At 49.6% G+C, this 18,281-nt stretch overlaps 5 protein-coding genes across 5 annotated transcripts; 2 read left to right on the top strand and 3 right to left on the bottom strand.

Moving 5' to 3' along the window:
- Positions 1–1,791: 1,791 nt before the first annotated feature.
- Positions 1,792–4,034, top strand: LOC103998134 (pectinesterase-like). The gene is made up of 3 exons (XM_009419529.3): positions 1,792–2,878; positions 2,957–3,117; positions 3,202–4,034. The coding sequence occupies exons 1-3, from the start codon at positions 1,953–1,955 to the stop codon at positions 3,897–3,899; spliced, it is 1,785 nt and encodes a 594-aa protein (XP_009417804.2). The 5' UTR covers positions 1,792–1,952; the 3' UTR covers positions 3,900–4,034.
- Positions 4,035–4,168: 134 nt separating this feature from the next.
- Positions 4,169–6,428, bottom strand: LOC103997911 (probable pectinesterase/pectinesterase inhibitor 12). Its single transcript, XM_009419255.3, has 2 exons — positions 5,470–6,428; positions 4,169–4,954 (listed from the first exon to the last, which is right to left on the bottom strand). The coding sequence occupies exons 1-2, from the start codon at positions 6,410–6,412 to the stop codon at positions 4,263–4,265; spliced, it is 1,635 nt and encodes a 544-aa protein (XP_009417530.3). The 5' UTR covers positions 6,413–6,428; the 3' UTR covers positions 4,169–4,262.
- Positions 6,429–8,337: 1,909 nt separating this feature from the next.
- LOC135624039 (protein TIFY 3-like) lies at positions 8,338–9,034 on the bottom strand. The gene is made up of 4 exons (XM_065127514.1): positions 8,951–9,034; positions 8,748–8,900; positions 8,579–8,661; positions 8,338–8,416 (listed from the first exon to the last, which is right to left on the bottom strand). The coding sequence occupies exons 1-4, from the start codon at positions 9,032–9,034 to the stop codon at positions 8,338–8,340; spliced, it is 399 nt and encodes a 132-aa protein (XP_064983586.1).
- Positions 9,035–10,192: 1,158 nt separating this feature from the next.
- On the top strand, positions 10,193–13,384 carry LOC135623040 (guanine nucleotide-binding protein subunit gamma 2-like). Its single transcript, XM_065125538.1, has 4 exons — positions 10,193–10,407; positions 12,674–12,726; positions 12,817–12,861; positions 12,971–13,384. The coding sequence occupies exons 1-4, from the start codon at positions 10,264–10,266 to the stop codon at positions 13,074–13,076; spliced, it is 348 nt and encodes a 115-aa protein (XP_064981610.1). The 5' UTR covers positions 10,193–10,263; the 3' UTR covers positions 13,077–13,384.
- Positions 13,385–14,498: 1,114 nt separating this feature from the next.
- On the bottom strand, positions 14,499–16,819 carry LOC103997909 (leucine-rich repeat extensin-like protein 4). The gene has a single exon (XM_009419253.3). It carries the CDS (start codon positions 16,605–16,607, stop codon positions 14,652–14,654), a length of 1,956 nt encoding a protein of 651 aa, XP_009417528.2. The 5' UTR covers positions 16,608–16,819; the 3' UTR covers positions 14,499–14,651.
- Between the last annotated feature and the right edge of the window lie 1,462 nt (positions 16,820–18,281).

Genomic DNA, 18,281 nt, shown 5'->3' with positions numbered 1-18,281 from the left:
ATCATTTCACAAATAAATATTTTTATTAAATTCTCAACATAACTCATTTGATTGTGAACAAATTGAAAGTCATATATCTTCATTTTTTTAAATATTTTCACTCAAATTTTGATTCACTAATTTGTAACATATTTCGAATAATATATTAAAAATTTAAAGTATCTGACGAAACATGACTAAAGTCTCTCCTCAACATCAAGTCAACCTCTGGCCAGTTTCAGTCCCTACATTAATCCACAAACTGTGTCCGAAAAGGAAAAAAATTGTGACTTTTGTTGATGGTGTCCAAATTCCATTCCCCCCACTCTGTCACGCATTGTCTCTAAAAAGTGACTGACATCACCATCTAATTATTAGTGACTTTGGTCAACGTTTTGACAATGATAACATTGACAAGTATTCCAAGGAGTGTGGGCTTCAGAACTATTGCCCAAAGCCACCCCAAAGAAAGGCTTTACTGTTGTGGGTATGAGCATTGGATGAGGTCTGACAACCAATTGGCCCATTGCAAACATTTTCCTCTGGTGTGCATCATTCGTAACTTTAGACCGAGCTAACTTAGGGAGTTCACGCTCGTCTCTGCGCTCTTGTGATCCACGGAGGATATCGAGCATTGGAAGCCACCGACGACAGCAGCTTCCGGTGTAGCGGTAAATTTAGCTTCTCCGTGATGCCCATTATCCCTGCCACAATGGCCAAGCTGTTGCTGGTGTACTGCGTGGAACAGTTCACCGTGGGCGCCTCCATCTTCCCCCTCAGCTCGTCGCTGGTGCCCTCGAACCCGTCGAGGCACGTCTCCTGGTCCGTGACCACTCAGATCGTCGATCTTGGAGGCCTTCAACGGCGGCTCGACCGGCGCCGACTGCATCAGCGAGATCGAGTCGTTGAGCCGGTCGATCGCGCTGTCGAACAGCTCCTTGCAGTCACGGAGCGCCGCCGCGAGCTGCTTGTCGTTGGCGGGGGACTCGAACGATCCCTCCAAGGTTGAGACATTCTCGACGGCGTCGATGGCGACAGAGAGAGAGAGAGAGCTTGAAGATCTCGGCGGTGACGCTAGAGTCTCTGGCAGAGGAGATGCTGGAGAAGCAGGAGTTCGGGTAGGGCGTCACGCGGCACACGGCCTTGATGGAATCCGACACGGACGTGGGCGAGGGCGGCCTCCCGCTCGAGGTGGCGACGCCGACGGCGATGATGGTAACGAGGAGGACGACGGCGGCGGAGGCTATGAGGACGAGACGCCTCTGCGTCGTGCGGCGGAACTGTCGGCCCGCGATCTCGCTCACCTTCTCGTAGCCTTTGAAGCTCCTGCCAGTGTCCATTGCTATTGCTAGCTCGGAACTGCGACGCGTAATGGAGGAAAGTGAATGGAAACGGAGGGCACAGGGATTCCAACACTTGTGTCTTCCGTCAAAGCCATTCTATGTTCACCATCACATGCATTGTGAGTCGTACTACCGAGAAATCTGTTGGCAGAATCATGGTGTAGTTCGAATCCACGCGTGAATCAGGGGCACTTGGAAGCTCGCGGTTCTACGAGCCACATTTCGATTGGGTGCGCCCACAGATGAGCCAAATTGGGACTCGCTGCACTCGATTCAATTCGGTTTTCGGACATTTTGGATTCGATAGTCCGATCCATTTTGATCATCTTGGTCAAACCCGAACTCGTTGCAACGGCTATTGATTTGGCGGGAAAGATGGAGCGACAGTTAGAATGTCCGTTGACCGCTGTTACCGTATGACCCTGACAAACTTCCGCCTCAAACCCCTCCCCACCCTTCCTTTCCCAGGAGGAGCGACCTGCACTAATAAAGCTCCCGGCCTGGCTTCTCTGCATCTACCTTTCTCCGTCTTCCCCTCTGCCTTGCACATCGCCACAAGGCAGAGAGGAAGGGAGGACGAAAGAAAGGAAGGGAGGGAGGAGTCCTGGGACCCCCCCTGCAACCCCCGCAATGTCTGCCTTTCAGGACTTTGGGTACCTCTCGGAGCGCCGGAGGGCGGAGAGGCAGCAGAGGAGGCGGAAGCTCCTCATGATTGCCGGCGCGACCGTGTCCGTCGTGCTGATCCTTGCGGTCGTCGGCGCCACCGCATTTGTCTACTATTCCAAGCAACCCAACCGGTCGACCACGACTACTACTGCTACTTCTTCTTCCAGCGGCTCTTCCTCCACTAAGGGGTCTCGCGCCTCATCGGCCGTTCAGGTGATATGTTCACCGACTGACTACAGGAGCGCCTGCGAGTCGAGCCTGACGACGTACGCCAACTCCAGCTCGTCGCCCAAGGACCTCGTCAGGGCCGCCGTCTCCAGTCTCGTCGACGAGGTAGGCAAGGCCTTCAACCGGGTGGATTCGATCGAGTCCGACGACCCGGAGGTGAAGAGTGCAGTCGATTCCTGCAAGGAGATGCACCAGTACGCCGTGGATGAGCTAGCGCGCACGTTGGGCACCATCGATGCACACAACCTGAACCAGCTTCCCAAGCAAGTCCATGAGCTGAAGAATTGGCTGAGCGCTGTCTCCGCATACCAGCAGACGTGCATCGACGGATTCCCTGATGGGGAAATGAAATCCAAGATGCAGACTGCCATGAACACGGCCAAGCAGTTGACGAGCAACGCTCTGGCCGTCGTCGGAAGCTTGCACTCCTTCCTGTCTCTCCACATCCCTGGCCTCAATCGCCGTCTCCTTGCGGCAAAGCCTGAACCGGCCTTTCGTGAAGACGGTGTTCCTTCGTGGGTTTCCGATAGCGACCATAGGATTCTCCTGGGACGTGCGGCCAAGCAATTAACGCCCAATGTCACGGTCGCTAAGGATGGAAGTGGAGATTTCACCACCATCTCCGATGCACTTGCTAAAATCCCAATGAAATATGAAGGAAGGTATGTTCTTGATCAAACCCGACGGTGTCCACAAAGCCACTCCACTTTGCTTACCGTGATTTCTCTTATATTTTGAAGGTATGTAATATACGTCAAGGCGGGAGTGTACGAGGAGCAGGTGGTGGTCGATAAGAACATGATAAACGTCACTATGTATGGTGATGGTTCAAGGAAGACGATTGTTACGGGAAGCAAGAACTTCGTTGACGGCACGAAAACCTTCCAAAGTGCAACATTTGGTAGGCTGAGATGACCAGATCCACTAATGCAATGGCTCTGTTATGTTTAGCGGTGGTTGATGAGGATAACTGGTTGTTTGGCAGCTGCGATCGGGGATGGGTTCATGGCCGTGGCCATCGGGTTCCAGAACACGGCGGGCGCCATCAAGCACCAGGCGGTGGCCCTCCGCGTCCAGTCCGACCGCGCCATCTTCCTCAACTGCCGCATGGAGGCCTACCAGGACACGCTCTACACCCACTCCCACCGCCAGTTCTACCGCGGCTGCCTCATCCTCGGCACCGTCGACTTCATCTTCGGCGACGCCGCCGCCGTGTTCCAGAACTGCATCTTGACCGTCCGCCGCCCCCTCGACAACCAGCAGAACATCGTCCTCGCCCAGGGCCGCGACATCCGCCACGAGTCCACCGGCTACGTCATCCACAACTGCCGCATCGTCCCCGACGACAGCCTCGTCCCGGACGTCGCCAAGATTTCCAGCTACCTCGGCCGCCCCTGGAAGGAGTTCTCCCACACCGTCATCATGGAGTCCGATATCGGTGACTTCATCAGCCCCGACGGCTACATGCCATGGGAAGGCGACTTCGCCTTGAAGACATTGTCCTACAAAGAGTACAACAACAAGGGTGGCGGCGCCGACACTTCCAAGCGGGTCAAGTGGCCGGGCGTCAAGGTCATCAGCCGGGATGAGGCCAATACCTACACCACCCAAGCGTTCATTCAGGGAGATGATTGGATCACAAAAACAAACACCCCTGTTCGCTTGGGTCTCTTCGGTCAATAATCACATAAAACAACTCTACGTTGCACCGCATTTTATGGTATTTTTTTGAGAGAAGATACGGAACATGATCATTATGCGATGGGGATATGTAACGGAGCATCTGCATGATCGTATGTATCGTTCGTTTCTTCTGCATGTTGATCACCTTAGGTATCAGTTGCTGCCCACTCATGGTTTTACTTGCACTCATTGGGAAATTATCTTTCCATGTCCTGTTTCCAATATTAATCCTTGAGTGGTTCATATTGGATAATAGAGTTCAAACGCAGTGCTCCCATACAATCACATCATTGATTGCAAACGCGAATTGTTGCGATAGATACGTCATTTACAGGTGAACGAGACCCTAACTGGGCCAAAGAATCAAATACCGTTATCATAAGGGAATGCGGTAGATTCCAGCCACTCGTCGTCGTCGATGAACTGTGAGACCGTGAAGCTGTAGGCATCATCATAGTCCATCACGTGGTAACCAGGCCAGGTGACACGGCTGTCGGTGGCCGAGCCCGGCCCGCTGTTCATGTACTCGCCATAATACAACGTGTCCAGCCCTTGGTCGCCGGACCACTCCACCCACCCCGCCGGATCCACGAGGCCGTCCATGTACGACTCCATGTACACCGTCGTCGAGTAGATAGCCCACGGCCTGCCCAAGAAGGTCTTTACCTCCACCTGGTTGCCGGAAGCAAGCTCGTCGGACGCCAGAATGGTGCAGTTCTGTATCGCGATGCCGGTGTCCTCGTTCGGGTCGTCTCTGGACTGCGCTGTGATCACGTTGTACTGCCCCGAGGCGGGCCTCTTGGCCACGATGTTGCAGTCTTGGAAGACGACAGCGGCGTTGCCGAGGATGAAGTCGACGGTGCCGAAGATGTCACACTCCCGGTAGAACTGGCGGAAGGAGTGGACGTAGAGCGTGTCCTGGTGTCCGTCGATGGCACATCGGTACAGTGCCACCAGGTCGGCGTTCACTCGGAGGGCCACAGCCTGGCCCTTCGCCGGGCCGGCCACGTTCTGAAACGCGATGTCTCGCGCCATGAATCCTTGACCGGATACCGCTGCAGGTCAAAGATTTGCAAGCTTTAATATAGTCGAGAAAAGGAGGAGGAAGAATCTGTTGATCTACGTCGTTTGTGATGGTGCTCTGACATCTCATCTGTGATCGAGACAGGTTACCGAGTGGTTCATACAGCACTCTTACATGCGTTGGCACATGAAACAGCAAATGTTATGTTGCGCTTCTTACAGAAGTATTGGACCACTTGATCCACCTCGTGATGCAGCTAATGTCCTCACAATGCAAAGCATATAATAGCTCTAGTTTCTTGTCGATAAACTTAATACTAGAACTAATAATTTATGAACATGTATGTCATGTCAGCGATGCATTTATTAGTAGGAGAATTATTTGTATGAACTGTCGGGATCCTTAATACTTAGGTCAAAACTAATCCAACATGGTATGAATATATTTGATTACACCATGCACAGGCAAGTGGATTGAGCAATGAGAGCGCAAAGTACGGTTTGGTGAAAAAAGGTAGATTTGGGACGGGATAACAAATGATCTCACCAACGGTGGCTGATGCGAAGGTGGTCCAGCCGTCGCCGACGCTTCGATGCCCTCTGATGACGGTGACGTCTCTGCCGTCGCCGATAAGGACGATGTTGGTCTTATCGCCGGGGATCTCCACGTTCTCCTCGTACACCCCCGCCCGCACCAGGATGATGGTGCGGCCGTCGTAGTAGCTCGGCGCCCAGGCCACCGCCTCGGCCACCGTCGTGAAGTTCCCCGTACCGTCCGGTGCCACTGTGACCACCGAAGCCGGGTCGACCTCGCCATAGTGGCCGTCCTGCAGCAACCGCCGCTCCCTGCGCCCTACCCACGCCGGGAACCCCCAGCCCTCGCTGCCGCGGCGGCTGTAGGAGGAGGAGGAGGAGAGACGCCGCCCCTTGCGGCCCCCGGAGCGGGTGACGAGGGAGAGGGAGTTGCTGACGTGGGCGTATGCGGCGACCCAGGAGTCGACGAGCGTGTCCTTGAGCGGGCCCCAGGCTCCGGCGAGGCCCTCGAGGCAGGTGGCTCTGTTGGTGAGCGCGGCGGAGAGGTAGGCCCGGGCGTCGGCCAGCTTGCGGGCATCGGGCTCGACTAGACCGGCCGAGCGCTGGAGGGAGGCAGAGGTGATCTGGTGCAGGTCCTGGCAGTCCCTGAGGGAGCTGCGCTGGGACTCGACTAGGGCGCCGTCTCGGCCGGCGGAGGAGAGCAGAGAGGAGAGCTTTGTCGCCTGGGAGATGGCGGCCTGGAGGGAGCGGAGGGCCAGGGAGAGGATAGAGGGGTTGATGGTGATGGAGACGGAGAGCTTCAGGGAGTCGAGGCAGGCGGCCGGGTACGGGGTGGTCTGGCACAGAGACTGAATGGACTTGGCGGAGCTCGCGTCCATAGACGTGGCGGAGGCATTGGAGGAGGACATTAGAAGGAACAGGAGACATGTTACCAGTGCTGGAGCGAGAGAAGCCATGGAAATCCAAGCAAGGAAGCGCTACACCGGTATTCCATATATATATATATATATATGTATGCGTTATCTTTAGGAGTCGTGCAGTCGTCCGATGATCGATGGTGCCACACGCTGATGATAGAGCGGATGCTGATCTCGTGTTGCATCGCCGACAGGGATGCGCGAGACGACAACGCGGCAACGTGTCAACTTTTGGTGTTTCCTTTCGGTCTTCCCAGGGTTTGGATCCATCTAACCTAATAAGACCACAGTGGTCACAGAAGTAGTCTGTCCGATTTGGTGTCGCCTTTGTCAAACCTCTCTCGTGAACACAATCATGTTTAGCGAGGAATCAGAACTGAGTTATGCTCAATAACTAAGATACAAATATAATCTGCTTGTGGATTAGGGTTTGTAAATCAAACGCTGCCACGAAATTGGATTGAGTTAGACTACAACTCAATCTTTTGTCATCAGATTGCAATATGTTGAGACATCTACACAAATACCTGTGGGACATCGACCACAAGATCGTTAGCTTATATTAAGATTAGACACTTTTATTATGCATCATATTCTGCATTAATGACTAAAAGCATAGTTTGAAAGGACCATCATAGAAAGACATGGATGATGTGATGATCTAACTACATGCATCATTTTCGGCCATCGCGATTGAGACATCCAAGTAGCTCCGAGAGAAGGGCAAGTCGAAAACAACGGGACTTGGCCACCCAATTCGGCGGTGGCGCCCCATGACGTGGGGGATGGCTGGAGAGGTGGGTTTAGCGAGGGAGCAAAGCACATGCTCCAAGTGTACTAGCTGACAAGAGAACAAAAGCAAAGTTGCCATCGGTCTGTTTGTTAGCGAAGCTTCGGCCATGGCTGTAAAGAGTGCCCAGCACGAAGAGCCTCTCACTAAATCTTGTAATGTTATAATTGCTATCACTCACTTACAAGAGGATTCAACTCCCTCATCGGAAGTGAGAGAATGCTGGTCACCTACATTAATTTAGGTATGTCGTATCTGTACATTTTGTCCTTCAGTCTTCTTTCTTCTTATCATTTCATGGACTATAGTCTTAAAGTAGTTCATCGACAAACTTGCAATGGAATTGGCGTGCAAACATACTGTTTCTAACTCTGTTGTCCTGATCACCTTGTTAGATACAAGTTGAAAGATGCTGCGAACTGTTGCAGAGGCGCCTGGTCCACCATGCTGCTTCATCTTCCATGGCCGCACTCCAATGAGGATAAGACCCTCTACGGTAACTAAGAATGGAGAGGAAGAAGCCTGAGCCTAATCCTCATGCTCCACATTCCTATGCACACCATGAACGGTCCCACCTGTTCTCTGGCTTCAACTTATCCCAAGTGGGGACTCCCGTGGATATAAATACGCAGCCACATGAACTTGAGCTGCTCAGGGCATCTCTCCGATCGACTCGTATCTGCAATGGAGGAGGACAGGGAGCACTGGATTTCCCCGCCGATGGAGGGAAGGAGAGGGTTCACCGGCAGGTGCGCGTCGCTCGTGAAGGAGCAGCGGGCCAGGATCCACATCCTGCGCCGGTGCGCCACCATGCTCCTCTGCTGGTACATCCATGGAGACGACGGGACTGAATAAGAGAGCTTGGGGGCACGCTCATGGCTTCCCACTTCTGCTGGACTCTTATGTTACAGCAACAGATCCTGTCACGGCGAGGTAGAACAAGTGTTAGCCCAGACCAAAGTTTCTACCGTGCTGATATGATCTCAAGCCTAAATTTCATGTTTGATCATAACTTGCGAACTCATCTTCTGAGAAACAAGAGAGGCATTGCATTGCATAACCACCATGTAGCACAATGTTCATGACAGTAATACTATCCTCAATAGGTTAGGGTGATCGCAGAGGCTTGATGATTGCTTGGTAACCACATGGTCAATGGCCACAAAGAGTCCACTTAAGCAAGCTTCGCACCTGAATCCATTTCCATGCCCTCTGATGGCTTTGCTGAAGCAAATGGTGTCTTGCTCGCCAACCTGATCAACATAATTAACCCGTGAGACCAGGAACAATCATGGCAGAAACATAGTTGAAGCGATATAGTAAACGTGTAGATTAAGCATAACAGGCTCAATACAGGACATGTAGCAGTTCATATTGCTACGTGATTGAACCAAGGAGGGAAGGATAGGATGCACCTGTCGCGGTGCTTCACCAACAAACACTGGAGCGAATGCCTCCTCGCGATGGGAAGCTCTGCCAACAGGCGAATCCCCGAAAGCTAGGTTAGAAATCTCAAGGTGGAAAGAAAGGTACGACCTTTGCATGATCACAGGCAAGCCAATGCAAGCGAGAAAGAACACCAACCAACTCGTAGTTTGCAGGGGGGATCTGCAATGACAGAGATCTCGTGAGCACCGTCGCCGTAGCCATACTCGCTGTGTCGGTCCGGCGGACCTTACTCGGACCATTCGCTGCTGTGGTTGCAGCGGCAGCAGCAATGAGCATTATCGCCTGCGCCTGTCTCATCAGCCAACAGAGCGACTCAGTTGTAGAGCCCAAGTAGCGACCTTTTCCGGGGGAACTCCGTCGTAGACATTGACAGCTCCTTCGTAGAGAATGGTGAGCTGCGTGGGGGCGACGGCGTTCGGCATTGCCGGCATCCGCACAGCCGAGTTCCTCGAAGGACGTAAACATCAAGCAAGTGAGCAAAAGGTGATCCCTTTGTACCAAATCCGCCAATGAGGGCAGAATTACAACATAGCTAACAGATAAAGAGAGCTTTTGTACATTTTCTTGTGATCGAAACCATCCCTATCATGTTGCTTTCGCCTTCGAAATTGCTCAACGAAAGGAAGGAAAAGAGCCTGCAGTAACAGTACTACTACAACTTACTGCCTGTTGCTGTTGCTCTCATCGCATTCGGCTTCTCCGCCGCTGTCCACCGTGATCTGTGCCTCCAATGCATCCTCCATGACCCTTTCTCTGTCTCTCCCTTTCTTCTGGCCTGCCAAGGTTATATCAGCAGAGAAGGAAGGCGAAGGGTGGAAACTGACGAACCAAAAAGAGCTTTAAATTACGTTGGAAGCAGAGACAAAATAGTTCATTTACGATAGTTATCTTACTCCCGTTTCCTACCTGCTGTGTTGGCGAATGAAACATCGGGACCCACGGTGGATCCAAGAGGCAAACGAACCATCGGATGGGTATGTTGGAATGTAACGACGGCGGTACCCTTCTTTAAAAGTGGTGAAAATCGTTTCGGTTCCCATGTCCTTTTATGTACCGGCGATTTGCGTGAATTATATTATTATTTAATAAAAATAATAAATGATAAAATATAGGGATTTTTTTTTTATTGAATCGACGTTCTTTAATTTGCTGAATTTTATTATTTTTATGCCGTTTGATCAAGTTGTTTTGGCATCATGATTCGGAAAGATAAATATAAATAATGTTGATAATCTAAGTATCACTTTGCATTTGACATTTCCACAAATTAAATCCCAGCCATCCATCTTCTTCTTTATTTATTAATGATAAGTTTTAACCCTTAAAAAATAAATTATCATTTTTAATGATTTTTCAAAATAAATTATCATTTAAAAATAAATGATTTTTTAATAGATTTATTAGCATCCTTTGATTAATCATGATTGATCGTCGTTAGTACTACAAAAATAATAGTAGTATTAATATCAATTAATATTGCATTTTAATGGTCTGCTTGCGATCCATCTTTTTTTATGGTCTTATAGCGAATATGTTTTTTGACATTTACCTAAAATAACATATCCTTCCCTCAGTCTTCTTCTAAATATTGTTGAGAGTGAGAGTGAGAGTGTGTGTGTGTGTGTGAGAGAGAGAGAGAGAGAGAGAGAGGATGACGACGAACGGAGAGGGAGCGGAGATGGTGGCGCGGGGACCGCCGTCTCTGCATCTGTCGACGCGGAATGGCAATTTCTTGGGGAAGCACCGCCTCTCGGCCGCCATTTCCCGGCTCAATCAAGAGATCCAGTACCTCCAGGTCCTCTTCTTCCCTTCCTCCTCCATGCCTACCCCAATTATTCTCCCGCTTGGGATTTTTCACTTGAAGCGTCATTAATTGATCGCATTGATGAGTGATTCATCAAATAAAAGAAAAAAAAGGGGGAAAAAGTTAATTTTGATTCATTATTAAATGCTGATCGAGATATGATGCTGCTTGAACCGTAGCTTCCGCCACAAGTTCCGTCAGATCTGCCACTGGGACAATTTTTCGATGATTCCGATATCTAAAAAATTCAAACTTCGGACATAAGACTGAATTTTTCATATGTTCTAGCCAATTTAGTACTTCCTTGTCTCACCATTAATGAATAGACAACAGAGGGAGTCAAGAAAGACAACAATGGCAATCAAAACAACACCTATGACTTACATGATTTGGAGCAAATAGTATATGCTCACGGGTAATCAGTAACTACGGATAGCATATAGTGAATGAATCCTTGGCAGAAGTGTTCTATTCATGTGCTCCACCTTAAGATTCTGTTGTAAAATTGTGATTATATTTCCATTGAGACCTTTTTAGATGATTGAGTTCTAAAAGTTTGAACTTTGGACAGAAAATATGTTTTGATATGTTGTAGCCAACTTAATACTACTATGACTCACCATTAGATAATAGAAAACAAAGGGAGTAAAAGGGACAAAAGGAACAACTAAAACCATACCTGGGATGCGAGGTGATCAATCACTATGGATAGCATATAGTGAGTCCTCAACAAAATTCAGTTGCAGGATACTGATTATATTGCAGTGTCTGAAATAATTGCAACATTGTGAGAACAGTCATCAGATATGTTAGCAGAATCTTAGTCTGCTAGATATTATTTTTCATTTCATTATGTTTCTAATTCTGTTTTGAATAAACACTCTCAATTACTGAAGTTGGTAAAGAAACCCTGTCTTTCCTTTCCTTATAAAGACCAAAACATGTCTAAGATAGCCACAATTAAGGAAAACATATTCCTGGATTCATCTTTAGAAGATATATATGAAGTGCCCCAAAATTTGTAATGAATGCAATATACCATGTTTGCGCCTGATGACAAAAAAATGTTGAACCTCAATTGTGTCACTAACTAAATACATAATGCTCAGAAAACACAATCCTAACCATAATGTGATAAAAAATTTCTTATCAATCAGTCCCACCAATTATCTTATTTAAAGTGCCATACCTTTCTATGGCTCCCTTATTAGACTAATAATTGTATTGAACAAAAGATGTTTGTTCCATGTTGATTGTGGAAATCATGCCACTATATTTTTATATGATATTTCTCATAATATTTTCTTTGTTTCTGAAAATGGATGCTTATATAATATAGAGAAGGTTTAATAGTTGCCATTGGAGTTAGGGAGTTGAATGTGGCATTCAACGATTTCAGGTTTGTCCCATGGATATGCACCAGTGTGCAGACTGACCAAAACATCATGGGCCAAAAAAAGGTTACCTGATTTTTTAACATGGTGTCCAAATGCGAATTGATTGCTTAGGTAACCATCTGTGTTACTGTGTCAACCCACCCCTGATGTGCACTTGTCTTGTCCACTAGCAACAGGGTCTATATATATAAACAGAATGCTCATGCCCAGTGCTTGCTTAAACAGAGGCAAAACAATCAGAAGAAATTTGAAACATATCTACGAATGAGTTGATGCATGCTGGCAAAAGTCATGTTCTCGAGAGGGTAAAAGAAGTTTTTGTAAAGGCTGAGCTTGTTTGAGTTTGTAAATATTCTTACAAACCCGACCCTCTATTCTCTTTCTTTTCATTTATTTTGCTCATCTTCTCTTAATTTTCTTGCACTCTCACCACCTCAAACACAATATCTTTTATAAGAATTTTAACATAGGTTAGCCTTGAAAAGCATGCCAATGTTAATGTGCAGAAGCATGATTGAATGTCCATAGGCAAGAATATCAGGACATAGACAAGTGTCAAGTTAATGCATTCACCAGGCTGCATCACACATCACAGGTCCATGATGTCTGCTAATCTGTACGCAAAGAAACATATCGTGAAGAGGAGACAAGCAGACCCACATTATTAATACCGTATCAGGACCGCATGGGCACAGGCTGCATGTCATCAAACCAGTTTGTATGGGAGTTTGTGGAAGTGCATATACTATCTCTCTTTTATGAGTAGGAAATCAAGGACTAGGAGATTTCTTAAAATGGTTGTACGCCACCTAGAACTCAGATACGATCATTACTGTGTTTTGTTATCCATCTGCATGCAGGAGGAACTAAACGAACTTGAAACAATGGGGCCTTCTTCTGCAGCATGCAAGGAGTAAGTGATTTTTCAGGCTTTCTGTCATAAATCATCACTTTCCTTGCTCAGATGTCTATTGACACACCTGTTTGTTGATGGAATCTGCAGAATCTTGATGAGCACAGAAGGCAAACCTGATGCCTTCCTTCCTGTGTGAGTGTGCGAAGCAATGATCAGATGGCTTATTTTGCACCATGCTGCACTTCCTTTTCTTGTCGTACAATATTTTTGATGATTTGTTGATCTTGTTGCTTATTGTCAGCACACCAGGCCCCGAAAATGCTGCCTGGCACCGGTGGTTCCAACGTGTACGCAGCTCTCATAGTCGGAAATGGTGGACACACAAAGGTTCTTCTGATATTCTTTAATACTGGTGCTGTGTTTGCCAGTGCGTTAATGATGAGCTTAACATGAGTACTAGAAGTAATGGTGGCTTTGAAGTGTCATTGGTTGCATATCTTGTTTACTCAAGTCTCTCGCCATTCAAAAGCAGGAGCGTCGGTTGCATGGTTGAAATATAGTCCGCTAGTTGTGCATGTGGTGGTGCACATTTAAGTTATTGTGAACGACACAATCGTATTGGTACGACAAGGATGTAATTTTATTGATATTCTGGTTTTTGATACAAACATTTGCTCATTGTTGTTGGCTAAATTGCTAAATCAATGTTTGTATATGCACTATGTTCCACCTTGTAATTCTGGTTATGACAAACCATGGATCCTCCAGTTCTGGAAATGTAATCTTTGTTCAAATAGTTGCTTCTGCTATTAGTTTGATTTGTCTGCAACTGTCAATATCCATGTTGTAACGGCAATGGTGTGTTCTTTTCAACTCTTAGTATTGCCATAGTGCCAGCTGAAAAGCTTATTCTTTGTGGACCATCTTCATCAAAAAGCTGTGCAATAAGCCATTGCAAGTCCATAGGAATAATCTTGCTGATGGCAGCTCATCATCGGTTGAATGCTTTTCTGTCAGAGTCATTTCATTTTTTGGTCTTACAGTCCCAACTTTTTATGTTGGTTTTAATTACCTAATTCATCAAGTTCATTATCCAGTAGAAGCTGTGATTAGGTTGGATTTACCCTCAGCAAACAGTCCATGATCCAGACCAAGTTCTTACCCCACCACAAACCATCTGGAACCCTTGCACTTCAAATGGAAGAGCAATCAATTATCGTACCAGATTTAGGCTGATATCCTCTTAAACTATCTGATGGTTCCCCAGTTCCTAGCGAGCTGTCAAGAATCACATGCCGGAGAGGTGTTTGATGAAAGGCCACAGGCTGGTCAACAAGTTGAGTTGTGTTGGGCCAGAGTGCGGGTGGGTGGCTGCTCAACTACACTTCATGGCAGTCAATAATGGCTCTTCGTTCACTGCAGAGCAGGGAGAGCAGTGCGCTCGGACCACGGCCTCGAGACACTACACGAGTATTCCACCGACGACCAGCCCCACCTCCCACTGCCCACCCCCTGCTGCGTCTAATAATGATTCATACTGGAGACCTGCATCGCCTCCACACGATGTTTCGATCAGAGGGAGTTACACTCGGAAGGAAGGAAGCTAATTGGACGCTGATACGCGAAACAGTGAGTTTAGATATCACCCACCGTTCTTCGACAAGAGATCCACGCAGCAGCTCAGCAGTGGGGGAGAGAGAGAGAGAGGGAGAGAGAGATGAATAGCTTCAAAAAAGTGCCGTGTCAACAACAGCAAACATGCAGTTTGGAAGAGTAGTTCACTTCATCCTCTCAAACAGAGAAATAAACAGAGCCAGGAGGCTCATCCGAGCAGTAATACTTGCCGTGATGCATTGCATAAGCGAAGGGCGACCAACAAGAGCGACAACAAAAAGAATATTTAGTTGTAATGATCAATTAACAAGAAGAAATATAAAGGAAGAGATAGGGGGAGTGGTAGAGAGAAAGTTTGCCGCGCGTGATCAGTAGTACGGTATCGCCGGCGGTGGTGGCGAAGCATAGGACACGCCTACAACGGGCGGCAGTATCGGCGGTGGATGCTCCTTCCCGTGGCACTTGGGCGGTGCTGGTGGCGGCGGCAGCTCTGCCGGTGGTGGAAGCGACGGCGGAGGAGATTGCTTCATCACGGTCGGAGGAGGTGGTGGTGACGACAAATGTTCGAACGGGGGAGGAGCATACTTGGGTGATGGCTGCGGTGAGGAGTGTACCGGTGGTGGTGGAGCTTGCCATGGCTTTTGCGACGGCGGCGGGGAGGCAGGCACTGGTGTCGGCAGTGGCGATGGTGACTTGAGGGGCGGCGGCGGAGGCGACCCTGTAGGTGACAACGGCGATGGTGGTGAAGTATGATACGGAGGGTTGGTATATGTCGGAGGCTGAACAGGGGCAGGAGGAGTAGGCGTTTGATAGTGATGCGTTGGAGGAGGTGAGACCAATGTGGGTGGCAATGGGCTGTGGGGAGGTTTTGCTGGTTCATAGTCGTGCGCAGGAGGGGCAGGTGGCGGTGAGGAAGCATGGTAGCCCGAAGGGGACGGCGGCGGCGATTGCTTCGGCGAGTATGACGGCGGCGGTGGGTGAGATCTCGTAGAAGGCGATGATTCGTACTGCGGCGGCGGCGGCGGCGTACGAGGTGCTGGCTTGTAGTGCCTTCCGGGGTTGTTCCCCACCGGAGACGGCGGACTGTATACCGGCCATCTCCTAGGAGCAGTCGGCCGCGGGGACGGTGGCTTGAGGTAAGGGGATGGCACGCGGCCACTCCAGCACTTGGACTTGCGGCAATCGAAGGGTTGGGCCACCGCGGAGGAGCACTGCTTGGGGGACCGCTGGTCCGGCTGGCCGGGGATACAGTTCGCCTTGCCGTCGAACACCGCCGACCTTCCGCCGCGGCCGCAGGACGGCGGATGGCCGGCGAAGAAGTTGTATGAGTAGGTGAAGTTCTGGAGCCTGGGGAGGTCGCATACGCCCGGGGGGATGCGCCCCGTAAGGCGGTTGTGCGCAACGTCGAGCTGCTCGACGCTCACCATGCCGGCGATGGACTCCGGCAGCGGGCCCTGAAGGCGGTTGAAGCTGACGTCGAAAACGGTGACGCGGCGGAGCAGCCCGACCTCGGTCGGGATGCAGCCGGTGAGGTTGTCGTTGAGGAGGATGATCTCGTTGAGCGTCTTGGCCATGCCGCCAATGGAGGAGGGGATGCACCCGCCGAGGTCGTTGTTGGCGAGCACGAGGACGGACACCGGAGAGTGGCCGAGGGTGGCGGGGATGCCGGCGCGGAGGCGGTTGGAGTTGAGGAAGATGGCATCGAGGGGCCGCTCGAAGAGCGCCGGCGGGATGGGCCCCTCGAAGTCGTTGAAGCGGAGGTCGAGGTAGCGGAGGGCCGGCAGGTGGAGCACCACCTCCGGGAACTTGCCGACGAAGCGGTTGTTGCTGAGGTCCAACTCGTAGAGCAGGCGGAGGCGGCGGAAGGTGGGGGGCACAGTGCCGCAGAAGCGGTTGGAGTTGAGGTGGAAGAGGGCGAGGTCGGTGAGGAGGCCGAGCTCCCGCGGGAGGTACCCGGCGAGGTCGGCATGGTTCAGGTCGATGCCAGCAACGACGGTGAGGTAGGGGTCGTCCGGAGAAGCGGCACAGTAGACGCCGAAGTAGGAACACACCTCGGGGCCGACCCAGTTGCCCGTCAGGTTCTGCGGGTCGGAGAAGATGGCGGTGCGCTTCCATGTCTGCAGCGCAATGTAGGCGTCTCTCAGCCTCGAGTTCTGGAACTGGAAGCTCGGGTCCACCGCCAAGCTCACACTGCTCCCCTCCATCGCCTCTTGCTCCTCCTCATTCACCCCGAGCGCCGGAACAGCAGCCGAGAACAGCAAGAAGACGAGGCAGAGCACGCCGACGAGCAGCTTGACAGGGGCCATCTCATCTCCCCCAACCATCTCAGCTCTCAGAGAAAGATTGGCTTTCTTAGAGAAAGATTGGTAGAAAGAGAGAGGGGAAAAAAAAGGACGAAGTCACATGGATGATGATGGAAACAGAGAGAGAGAGATGGAGTCGATGAAGGTGGTGGCTCAGATGGGAGGGATTCGCATGGGGATGTCTGCTTTGCGTCCCCCGCTTTCTTTCTCTCTCTCTCTCTGTCTTCTTGGCCACCTCGTGCATTATTAAATGCACGGCCTTGTCTTGCGTGTCAGTGACTTAAAATTATAGCTTATACACTCAAATGTTGTCGCTGTTTGAAATCAAAGCTCACTAACAGCAGACGGCGGCCAGGTTTGGTCGAGATGACGACGAAGCCAATCTTGGTGACCACCGTGCCATCGTGTTTGGTGATCACAAGGTAAGCCTTGACAGCTACAGTGAAGGATCCATCACCGGAGAGATGTGATATCACGTACAGCTAACATGCATTTTAGCAGCAGTACGATCGAAGTGATGAAGTCGAGAGTTCCAGCTAAGTCTGGGCCTCGCCGTGTCTCTTTCTGCCCTTCTTTATTCCGTCGGTGCCTGACAACAGCTGTTCGCAGCGTCTTTTGATGGGTCGGATCCAACTCAATACGCGGCTCCCTCTCTTTCACCCTCACCGGCTTTACTTCCGACTCTTAATTATACCTTGGTTTCCATGGCATCTTCCTCTCTGTTCATGCCATTTTTCCAAGCACTCATGCTCTGCATGTGTACTGCTCGGGTTTACGACACTACCGACTTGTATTTATCTACATCTTTGCAGAGATCTACATGCATGTGAGGCAATTAAAATAAAGGGGAGTCTGACAGGAGAGCAGAGTGCGGGGTGCAGTGTGTCCCCAATGGTACGTATTCTTCTGCAGATCACGCCCAGGGATGGCGATGGAGGGAAAACGAAAGCTGAAAGGTCTCCGTGTGGGGACACCAACCCGAGCTGTTCATCTCAGCTTCTTCTCTTCCGACGGATTCCTTTCCCAGGAAGGAATCCTTGCAAGCTCAGATGAAGAAACGAATCAGTGGAAGTGTTTTTGTGTTGATCTCTCCTGTTGTGCTCTGCAGCCGTCACCACCAGCAAGCCATGGACAGAGTCATGCAGGATTGCGCATCAAATGGCTGATGGTAAAAAACTCCACGGAGATTCGAATCCATGCTCTGAGGAAGCTCCAACTATATAAAGAATATGAAGAGCACCTCATGCTATGATCCAGCTTAAGACTACTTGTGATTTAGGAAGGCATGGACCAGAACACTATTGGCTAATTTGAACCAGAACATATATTCCTATTTCTCTCTCTCTCCTAGAGGGAGAGGATGATACTCTTCTTTTTCTTTTTTCTCGCAAGAGAGAGGGCAATCATTGTTTTTGCCCTTCGATCTGCTTTTACCTGTGTTCCTCTTTAGGATAGCCTTCTGAAATGATAGATTTAATTTCTTCCCACATAGAGTTCGATTTGCTCCGAATGTACAGTTACTGGTGTACTATGTTACAAGTCGAGTTGCGATCTCTATATTCATCGTTCCATCCAGAATACAAAGGAGAAGAAGAGAGCCAATCCACTGAAGCCTCAGGCTACTAATAATAAGTATCAGTCTTCTTTATCTGCTGTTGAAGCATGCGTTTTTCTCGATTTATTTTTGTTTGTTTT

Source organism: Musa acuminata, chromosome BXJ2-9, assembly GCF_036884655.1.
Source record: "Musa acuminata AAA Group cultivar baxijiao chromosome BXJ2-9, Cavendish_Baxijiao_AAA, whole genome shotgun sequence".
NCBI lineage: Eukaryota > Viridiplantae > Streptophyta > Magnoliopsida > Zingiberales > Musaceae > Musa > Musa acuminata.
The sequence above is the reverse complement of the archived record's forward strand: the minus strand, read 5'-3'. Positions and strand labels throughout refer to the sequence as shown.

Bases quoted from the DNA above. Each gene is read 5' to 3' on its own strand.
- LOC103997909 (XM_009419253.3), bottom strand. From the start codon at position 16,607: ATGGTTGGGGGAGATGAGATGGCCCCTGTCAAGCTGCTCGTCGGCGTG.
- LOC135623040 (XM_065125538.1), top strand. From the start codon at position 10,264: ATGACGACGAACGGAGAGGGAGCGGAGATGGTGGCGCGGGGACCGCCG. The intron at 10,408-12,673 runs GTCCTCTTCTTC...ATCTGCATGCAG, and splicing joins AAGAGATCCAGTACCTCCAG to GAGGAACTAAACGAACTTGA. The intron at 12,727-12,816 runs GTAAGTGATTTT...TGGAATCTGCAG, and splicing joins TCTTCTGCAGCATGCAAGGA to AATCTTGATGAGCACAGAAG.
- LOC135624039 (XM_065127514.1), bottom strand. From the start codon at position 9,034: ATGCCGAACGCCGTCGCCCCCACGCAGCTCACCATTCTCTACGAAGGA. The intron at 8,901-8,950 runs GTCGCTACTTGG...CTGATGAGACAG, and splicing joins ACGGAGTTCCCCCGGAAAAG to GCGCAGGCGATAATGCTCAT. The intron at 8,662-8,747 runs GTTGGTGTTCTT...TTTCTAACCTAG, and splicing joins CCCCTGCAAACTACGAGTTG to CTTTCGGGGATTCGCCTGTT.
- LOC103998134 (XM_009419529.3), top strand. From the start codon at position 1,953: ATGTCTGCCTTTCAGGACTTTGGGTACCTCTCGGAGCGCCGGAGGGCG. The intron at 2,879-2,956 runs GTATGTTCTTGA...TATATTTTGAAG, and splicing joins CCAATGAAATATGAAGGAAG to GTATGTAATATACGTCAAGG. The intron at 3,118-3,201 runs GTAGGCTGAGAT...GTTGTTTGGCAG, and splicing joins CTTCCAAAGTGCAACATTTG to CTGCGATCGGGGATGGGTTC.
- LOC103997911 (XM_009419255.3), bottom strand. From the start codon at position 6,412: ATGGCTTCTCTCGCTCCAGCACTGGTAACATGTCTCCTGTTCCTTCTA. The intron at 4,955-5,469 runs GTGAGATCATTT...TTTGACCTGCAG, and splicing joins CTTCGCATCAGCCACCGTTG to CGGTATCCGGTCAAGGATTC.